At 43.7% G+C, this 10,162-nt stretch overlaps 1 protein-coding gene across 2 annotated transcripts in view; it reads right to left on the bottom strand.

The window, feature by feature from the left end:
• Window positions 1–5,906: 5,906 nt before the first annotated feature.
• The window catches only part of LOC118373664 (sortilin-related receptor-like), an 85,118-nt gene continuing 80,862 nt past the window's right edge, over window positions 5,907–10,162 (bottom strand). For both annotated transcript variants that reach the window (XM_052522917.1, XM_052522923.1), the window contains exon 48: window positions 5,907–9,940. In XM_052522917.1, the coding sequence (XP_052378877.1) occupies window positions 9,873–9,940 (68 nt within the window). In that variant the 3' untranslated portion in view covers window positions 5,907–9,872. The remainder of the gene's footprint in view (window positions 9,941–10,162) is intronic.

The raw sequence follows: 10,162 nt of genomic DNA, 5'->3' as shown, positions 1-10,162 counted from the left end.
TTATTCGCAACAAGCCAATTTGATGGAAACACACTGCTGCCTGAAAATGTTTGAATATTCTCTTTTTGTGTGAATATTAAAATATTCACCTGAAAATCTTTCGACAAATGGATGGAAACCTAAAGTAGCTATTGAGACAGATGTTTTCATATAAAAAACCAATACCAAGGTAAGTTAAAATGTCATTATCGTGACATGTCCACAAGGATAACTCTTTCAACCTGGACATCCAAAGATTTCTCAGAGTGAAAGTGCCTATTGAGTTCCCCCTACCAGTGGTCACAATAGACCACAATGGCTGTGGCTTGCTGTCCACAACGGCCTGCCTTCTCTATCGCAAGCCTGTCCTTGACCTTGACCAGCCATCAGTTTCCAGCCTAATGACCTTTCTGCTCCCAACCAATCAGTGGGTCAGGTACCTCTTGACCCCTGTGAAGTGGTAAAGGTGGACTCTCTTCCTCTGGTAAGTGGCTGTAGAAACTACACACCACACACGTGCACCCACACTGTTCACTGCCCGTCGCTGACCTTCAACCTCCTACTGAGTTGTACTGAGGAGCCTCTATGGTCCTCTGATTGGATTGGCCATGATAGAGCCCACTGTGTGAAGTGTCTAACGGTCTGATAATGGTAGGAACACTCATATAGATTGCGGTGTCATATAGATGATGACTCCGTGTGTGTGGTCATGGGGACATATAGCCGCGCAGCGTATAAACATGTTATCATCGACATACATGAGAGGCTCACTCGTCCCGCCAATTGGTTTGTCGGCGTAATGCTATCATAACGCGCTTAGCATAGCTTCCTCCATTTGTTGGAGGTTTCCCTCTCTTTTTCCTCGACTGATCTTTCACAGCTAAACTAACACAGTCAAACTGAGAAATCGCCAGCAGTAACTCTGATGTTGTCATGTTTCCATCTTATGAATTTAACTCAGATGTTTTCTTGTTAGCCTAGATTTGTAGTTTTACATTCAGTAACTGCAGTGGCATATTGTTTTAATATTTAGGTCGATAATGGTATTGATGTGTATGATATTGACATCTTAACACAAAGACTGCAAATTTGACTTTGATTATGGTAATTGTCTCATGTGCAATTATGCCATGAATGTTATTGTCTCAGTTTTGTGTTATGTTCAATGTATAAAATATATCCACACTACTTTGTTTTTCACCCCCTTTTTCTCCCCAATTCCGGGATTACGATCTCGTCTCATTGCTGCAACTCCTCGGGAGAGGCGAAGGTCGAGTCAAGCGTCCTCCGAAACATGACCCCTCAAACCACGCTTCTTAACAACTGCTCGCTTAACCCAGAAGCCAGCTGCAACAATGTGTTGGAAGGAAACACTGTTCAACTGACGACCGAGGTCAGCCTGCTGGCACCCGGCCCACCACAAGGAGTCACTAGAGTGCGATGAGCCAAGTAAACCCCCCCCCGGCCAAACTTTCCCCTAACCTGGACGACGCTGGGCCAATTGTGCGCTGCCCTATGGGACTTCTGGTCACTGCCGGTAATGACACAGCCTGGGAACAAACCCCTGCAATGCAGTGCCTTAGACCGCTGCACCACTCGGGAGGCCCCTATTTTGTATCATTCGAATAAAGTGAAAAACTTTGGTAACGTCTAAGTTCTGTATAATACAGGCTAATATAGCCTGTATTATACATTTTTTTTAACTAATTATGACTAAGCAGGAGATCTCCCTTCTCTCTCGAGGTAGCCTAGTGGTTAGAGTGGCAGGTAGCCTAGTGGTTAGAGAGGCAGGTAGCCTAGTGGTTAGAGTGGCAGGTAGCCTAGTGGTTAGAGAGGCAGGTAGCCTAGTGGTTAGAGTGGCAGGTAGCCTAGTGGTTAGAGCGGCAGGTAGCCTAGTGGTTAGAGCGGCAGGTAGCCTAGTGGTTAGAGCGGCAGGTAGCCTAGTGGTTAGAGAGGCAGGTAGCCTAGTGGTTAGAGCGGCAGGTAGCCTAGTGGTTAGAGCGGCAGGTAGCCTAGTGGTTAGGGAGGCAGGTAGCCTAGTGGTTAGAGTGGCAGGTAGCCTAGTGGTTAGAGCGGCAGGTAGCCTAGTGGTTAGAGCGGCAGGTAGCCTAGTGGTTAGAGCGGCAGGTAGCCTAGTGGTTAGAGAGGCAGGTAGCCTAGTGGTTAGAGCGGCAGGTAGCCTAGTGGTTAGAGAGGCAGGTAGCCTAGTGGTTAGCTAGGCAGGTAGCCTAGTGGTTAGAGCGGCAGGTAGCCTAGTGGTTAGGGAGGCAGGTAGCCTAGTGGTTAGAGCGGAAGGTAGCCTAGTGGTTAGAGAGGCAGGTAGCCTAGTGGTTAGAGAGGCAGGTAGCCTAGTGGTTAGAAAGGCAGGTAGCCTAGTGGTTAGAAAGGCAGGTAGCCTAGTGGTTAGAGCGTTGGACGAGTAACTGAAAGGTCGCAGGATCGAATCCCTGAGCTGACAAGGTAAAAATCTGTTGTTCTGCTCCTGAACAAGGCAGTTAACCCACTGTTCCTGGGTTGTCATTGAAAATAAGAATTTGTTCTTAACTGACTTGCCTTGTTAAATAAAAGGTAAAAATATATCTTAAGTCTCAGCATACAGGACACAATCATTTTCTTTTTGATTTTGAGGTCATTCACCTCTCTATACAAGAGGGTTCGACAAAGTAGTTGACTAATGATGTTTATCAGTTTGATTGGGTCTTGGAACACTATAATGTGGCAGTAATAAATGTCTTGTTGAGGAGGCAACACAGATGGTGTTATATCAAGCATGCCCTCTGCTGGAGGAGATTCCAGGCTGAGAAATAAACACTTGTTCAAGTTTCCTCCTCCCAAATCTCTGGCCAGTGAGAATCCTTAGCAATCTGAGGCCCACTAGAGGGGTACTGTAGGCTACAGGACTATGTAACAGGGTTGTTTGAGTACTTACCAGAAGCAATGTAGGAGTCTGAGAACCATGGTGCCGGAAAATTACTATATATGGGGCTGACAATTGTTAAATCGGAAGACGTTCATCCGAAACTGTGACATGCACACATTTGTGAACTGGGTAACCTATTGGTTTAAAAATACCTTGGGATGTGTGTGTGTTCTGCACTGTCCAGTGTGTGCTGTGTACGGTGAACGCTGCCTGGCCATGACAGTACGGGCTGTTTATCCAGACTACCCCTCTCACCCCCCTCCTCCCCAGCATCTGCTCATCGTCCTCCCAAGGCCCGGGCCTTTTCCTGGCTGCAGTACACACTGGAGCCCACTGTTGCGTCTGCTGGGGCTGATAAGAGGCACCGACCTCAATGCTGCTCCCTCCGATGCACTGACAGGTCACCAACAGAACAACTGGCTGTTGTATAGGGGGGAGTGGGAGGGAGAGTCAAATCGGTGACTGACATGAAATTACACCAGTTGAAGGGAGGGTCAGGGCCTGGCCGCTTATGTTTGGGGTCATTTCTTAAGCACTGTTTAGCAAATCATTGTTGTCTACAAAGGTCGATAGTGATACCATGGTGTGGAATATTCCATACAAAATCTAGAACTGATGGTCTCAAATCTTGAACAATGTAGTTTTCTCAGTGCATTGGCATCCGTTACTCACATAAACAGTGATTGTGATTTGGAAAGAGATGAATAACCCTCGACTTGAAAAGAGAAACAGGGAGGAATTAACTTCTTCAACAAGCAGGTCTTTCTCTGACAGCTCTGAAACCGAACACGTGAGACCTCTAGTGGTAGCCTTGAGAACGACAAAGCTTTTCCACAAAAGAAGAAAAGCTTGTCTGGATCCCAAATGGAGCCCTACACTCTAAAAAGGCAAACAAAAAAAGATAAAGACAAAGACAAAGAGCATCCCTGGTATGACGGCACAGTCACTGTGAACAGTTGAGCCGAGGAAGGAACTTTTCTGACTGCAGGTCTGTGTTTTCTGAACAACAGTGGGGGCTAAATGCATCACAGCGTCAGATAAATCCTGACACTCCGTGGTGTCAGTGCTCTCTGTCTGAGCTGCCCTCAGAATCTGATGGACCGATGAGAATGGAGAGGTGAGGAGAGAGGAGTACCGCAACTCAATTTAGAACGTCGTAAGAGTGGAGTGCTTTCTTTTTGGAGCAGAGAAAGAAAGAAAGAAAGGAGAGCAGTCTGTTACAGTACATCGTCATTGAGCTTTTAAAAGAATCTGTAGCCTACACAACAAATATACTTGGATTCATCCGAGCACAGCATGTCTGGGTCCGCTGTCTGTGGTTGACCAGGACGAGTCAGATCTGAAAATAAATACAGCCAGACGAGTTTAGTCAAGAGAAATAACAGAGAGGAGACAGTTGAGAAGGAGCAAACATTTCTAATAGCGGTTCCCGACAGGGTATTTTTGCTGAGGGAGACTGCCCAGTTGGTTACTCTTTGGGCAATATATGATAATGTCCCTTTCAGGATTTCATTCCCTGTACTATAACAGTGTTGTTTGAAGTCATGTTTGAAGTTCAAGATTATTAACTATGTTTGGGAGCGTTTCTTTCGGCAATGTCCGAGGGTTCTTTTCAGGTGGAACACAACAATGAGCTGGCTCAAAGGAATGAGGGAGATTAAAGAAGAGGTCATACAGAACTTTTGCCCGTTGGGGATGCTCTTGAGAAAAAAGGGCTAAGTGGACAAATATATCTAGAAGTGCACCTTGTTATGATAAAAATATTGTGTGTGATAATGTGCTGTATATGAACCATACAGCCAACATTCAAGTCTAAATTTAGCACACAATTAGGGAAAGGGGATACCACGTCAGTTGTACAACTGAATGCATTCAACCAAAATGTGTCTTCCGCATTTAACTCAACCCCTTGTAATCAGAGAGCAATTCAACTTCCATATTCAACTTCCAACGTTCGTCTTTAAGTCTTACAGTATTTATTTGATGAAGTTTGAACTGCTGTTGATATACTGAAAGCATGACATGCAGTATAGAAGTGTGAAGAGCGTCTTGCTAATGACCTTGTTAAACTTAGCAAAATCATGAACAGCGCTGTTTAAGTACACAATTATCCCAAAATAAAATAAATATGTACACTTGATTAAGGTAGCACTTCAAAACTTTGATCAAAAACACAAAAGATATTACTCTCTTTTGCAGTTATTGTGTTGTTCTGTTCTTTCATTTCATGGATGTCTTATTCCATTGATTACTGTACTTTGTACCTTCAAAGCACCTAGCCTGACAGTCTACTCTTCTGAGAAGCACACCTGCCTCTTTACTTAATCATAGAGCTGTCTGGGGAATTGTGCAGCCTGCATTAGAGCTGGAATGACCTCACTGTTTGTTTCTAGCCCTCTGTCTCTTTCTCAGAAGTTCCCCTGAGAGCATGGACAATGCCCTTCACTCAACAGTCATAAAAGCCTTATGAGCGTCAGTGGAGCTGTGGTCGTTCTGCGTGACTGGAGGAACGAGGGAGAATGAAAAGACCAGGAGATGAGACGCGAGTCAAAAACCACAGTGAGAGTGGCCTGATTAAGGACTGACCCCAGTTCATCTCCAGGACGTCCGTACTCTAGAACCTCTACACACACACATACACACACACACACACACACACACACACACACACGCATACACTACACCACACTGTCTACATGCACTCCTTCCTGTTTCACGCTGCCAAATACTGAAGGACTTACTCATAGCATTGTGGTTAACCAAGGCTGAGTTCGTCGTTGCTTTGTTAAGGGTCTTTGAGGAGACTCGAATAGGGGATTTGTTTATTTCTATCAAAAGCATTTGGAAGTTGGAAGGACATTGACTAAAGACAGTAAATTAAACAAAAATAATTAAATGATTTTAGAAAGCAGAGATCTTCAGTGTTGTTTTTGTCTATCCATCCATCCATCCATCCATCCATCCATCCATCCATCCATCCATCCAAACGAGGAAAATGAGGCTTCGGCACATTTCCAGTAAGTTTATTTCAGTAGAAGTGGTTTTTAAAACACTTCACACTGTACCTCAAACATCTCACTTCCTTGAGACCCCCATAAGCAAGCAAGACCAACATATTCAAATATGGCGGTGTCCAATATCATTATATTCTGTGCAAAAACTTTTTTAAGCATACTATTTTACAGAAAGAAAGAAAAAAGTACATTTTGGAAGGGTTGGGGGTTGAAACGGTCACAACAATCAAGAATTATATTTTGTACAATTGTCAAAACTTGGGACTACATGAGATAAAATCCATCAGGGGGCTTTAGATATGTGCCTTGTTTAAAACAGCCAATGCAGACAGGAGTAGTGACCTGTATAGAACAACAAACGACTTCTACTGCTCTCTCTTCAGTACAGATCATTCTCTTTAGCAATTGTGTAAGGATACTGAGTGTGTGTGTGTGTGTGTGTGTGTGTGTGTGTGTGTGTGTGTGTGTGTGTGTGTGTGTGTGTGTGTGTGTGTGTGTGTGTGTGTGTGTGTGCACTCGTGTCGTCATAAATACAGTACATACACACAAACTCACTGTGTTCTAATAAGGCATATGTGGCAAATCAAAGTCCACAGAAAATAAACAGTCCCATCAGTAACTTTACAGCACTATTTAAGGCCTGGAAAACAGAAAAGGGGGAGATAAAATCACAAGTACCTTAAGGAAAGAATGTCAAAACAATGTATTGAAAGCAGCCCTGCAGTGGCCGGGGGCCGGAGAGTGCGATGGGGGGACTGCTGTGACGTCACCCCCAGAGTGGGATGGGGACGTGGTCCTGGAGCCTGGGGGCGCGATGCCTGCCCTGAACCAGTCTACAGTCAGACACTATCAAAAGTCATTATCAGGTCTCTCTTCCAAGATTATAGGGGTGAACCATTCAAAGTAGAGTTCTTGGCTTTACAAAGTGAGAGGACTGCGAGTGTATCCATTTCACATGAGAGGTGGGAGGGAGAGGGGGGCACATTGCCTCGTAGCCATGAAATCACAGATATAAAATACATTCATGAACAAAACCCCAAAACAGGTCAATGAATAAAAGCATACCTCACATCAATTGAAATGGCTCTTTAGCATAGAGGAAAATACACGTTTCAGTTCATGACTACACAATAGGATGAGATGGGGAAGAGTAAAAACAAAAACATTTCCTGGCGCATCAAACTGACGTGAGGCGTTTTGCTAAACAGGGAGAGAGCCGGACACACAGTCCACTTCACTGTGACCTAAACATCATATTGTTATCCCAGCAAGCAAAAGTGGTTTCAATGACATCGTTATGATGTCTATTATTAAATTATGATCAGGTTGTAGATTAGACGTTTCCTTTTTTTTAAACAAAAAAACAAACAGCAACCACAAAATGCAATAATCTGGTTCTGACCAGATAACAACCAAAACATGACGTTTTTCCCCATGACATCTTGCTCTCGTCATGAAAAATATATCTTGCTGTAACAGAGACCAGTTCCTTGTCATCTGGTTTTATATTTTCAACCAGAAAACCAGTTTACAACAACATTACGTCATGCTCCAAATGCTGTCTCTAGGGTTACGATAGTACCTCAGTGAGGGTTCTGGCGAAAGACTCAGATGATGGTACCACGCCAGTGTCAGACCAGACAAAGACCCAGTTCCCTGAGAACATCAGAGACAAAGGTTCCAAACACTACAAACTAACGGCAGCAGATTGGGCGTAATAATATTTGAATAACAAGAATATTTACATCATGGTGGTCCTGAAAAAAACTAAAATCAAACTTTCCTATTGATGCAGCATTGGGAGTAGAGAAACACAACAGAATGATCGAGCTGACTTTTTGGAGTTAATAAATGTGAACAACTCCTCTGTGTTATTGTTACTGCTGAGTAGACTACAGCAACTCCTCTGTGTTATTGTTACTGCTGAGTAGACTACATCAACTCCTCTGTGTTATTGTTACTGCTGAGTAGACTACATCAACTCCTCTGTGTTATTGTTACTGCTGAGTAGACTACAGCAACTCCTCTGTGTTATTGTTACTGCTGAGTAGACTACAGCAACTCCTCTGTGTTATTGTTACTGCTGAGTAGACTACAGCAACTCCTCTGTGTTATTGTTACTGCTGAGTAGACTACAGCAACTCCTCTGTGTTATTGTTACTGCTGAGTAGACTACAGCAACTCCTCTGTGTTATTGTTACTGCTGAGTAGACTACATCAACTCCTCTGTGTTATTGTTACTGCTGAGTAGACTACAGCAACTCCTCTGTGTTATTGTTACTGCTGAGTAGACTACAGCAACTCCTCTGTGTTATTGTTACTGCTGAGTAGACTACAGCAACTCCTCTGTGTTATTGTTACTGCTGAGTAGACTACATCAACTCCTCTGTGTTATTGTTACTGCTGAGTAGACTACAGCAACTCCTCTGTGTTATTGTTACTGCTGAGTAGACTACAGCAACTCCTCTGTGTTATTGTTACTGCTGAGTAGACTACAGCAACTCCTCTGTGTTATTGTTACTGCTGAGTAGACTACATCAACTCCTCTGTGTTATTGTTACTGCTGAGTAGACTACAGCAACTCCTCTGTGTTATTGTTACTGCTGAGTAGACTACATCAACTCCTCTGTGTTATTGTTACTGCTGAGTAGACTACAGCAACTCCTCTGTGTTATTGTTACTGCTGAGTAGACTACAGCAACTCCTCTGTGTTATTGTTACTGCTGAGTAGACTACAGCAACTCCTCTGTGTTATTGTTACTGCTGAGTAGACTACAGCAACTCCTCTGTGTTATTGTTACTGCTGAGTAGACTACAGCAACTCCTCTGTGTTATTGTTACTGCTGAGGAGACTACAGCAACTCCTCTGTGTTATTGTTACTGCTGAGTAGACTACAGCAACTCCTCTGTGTTATTGTTACTGCTGAGTAGACTACATCAACTCCTCTGTGTTATTGGTACTGCTGAGTAGACTACAGCAACTCCTCTGTGTTATTGTTACTGCTGAGTAGACTACAGTAACTCCTCTGTGTTATTGTTACTGCTGAGTAGACTACAGCAACTCCTGTGCTGGTGGTAGGAGGAACATGGATCTATATGACACTGCCTGGTGCCATCGATTACATCTAATCGCTACTCATTGGTTGGTTACGCGGACGCCGAATGCTGTGTTCAGGCCAACGGACAGTTTCAAATCAAATATCGACAACAGATTAAAGTGATCTCATTCGAACAGACAGCAACATATTCAGATCGATTTCAGTATGGACACTAAACAACGTACCATGGGCAAATAGTATAGTCTTTAAAGTGACATAAATCCTGAATAAATACCATAAAGACTGTTAATTTATGCTGTGTCAAGAGCTTGTTTTCCTCACTCCCTTCAAGAAGCTTTTACTGGTAACTTTTGAACAATATTTTTTTTACATACAGTATATTGATTATGTGTATATTTTCTTTCCTTAGGTGTGTTTTTTTCTGCATTGGATATTCCAGTTGCTAGGTACTTATTTTGGCTTCAAGCAATGAACTGCTCTTTATGGAGTTAGTTTGTAGTTGGGTCTATTCTCCCAGAGCGACGAACACACGACTCGACTCGCCTGACAGACTCCTAATCCTTCACAGTTAGCATCAGTTCCCGACCAATAAAGTCTTTTGACCGATATATATATATATTATGTATAAAAAAATAAGTTATTGCGCATCCCAAAAAAGTGCATCGTTTTTTTTCTTTTAAAAAATATCTCTCGTTGCGTTTCACTTTTTCTTCCTTTGATCCGGAATCGTATTAAGACTGTTTCCTCGGAGGGGGTTGGTTGACGAAAGTGTTGGCGCACCTTCTTTCTTGACCTCTGACCTTTTGTCGTACCAGTGGGCACGGGCGCATAGGTGACGGGTTGGGACAGGCAGGGCAGAGTGTATAGTAGAGGGATAGAGGATGAGGAGGGGTGGTCCTGCTACGCAATCACCATGGGAACGTCGTCTGAGAAGCCGCTGATCATGGGGGTGTCTTCGTCATCGTCACCTTTAAGGAGGACGGGTAAACAAGAGAACAAGGGAGGAGGGAAGAATGACATGATAGTTGCATTCAGAACGATTCATGCTAAAATGTGGTTTATGATCCTGGTCATACCCATGAGAAATGAGTGGGGCCAGGAGTTTCTCCGGGCAATGGGACCTGACAAAGACAAACTACGGTCCCTAGCAGCACAGCCTTTAATTGGGGACCAGAGTTTTCCTGGTCAGG

This window comes from Oncorhynchus keta, chromosome 1 (assembly GCF_023373465.1).
Source record: "Oncorhynchus keta strain PuntledgeMale-10-30-2019 chromosome 1, Oket_V2, whole genome shotgun sequence".
Lineage (NCBI taxonomy): Eukaryota > Metazoa > Chordata > Actinopteri > Salmoniformes > Salmonidae > Oncorhynchus > Oncorhynchus keta.
This window is presented reverse-complemented; position numbering and strand designations above follow the sequence as displayed.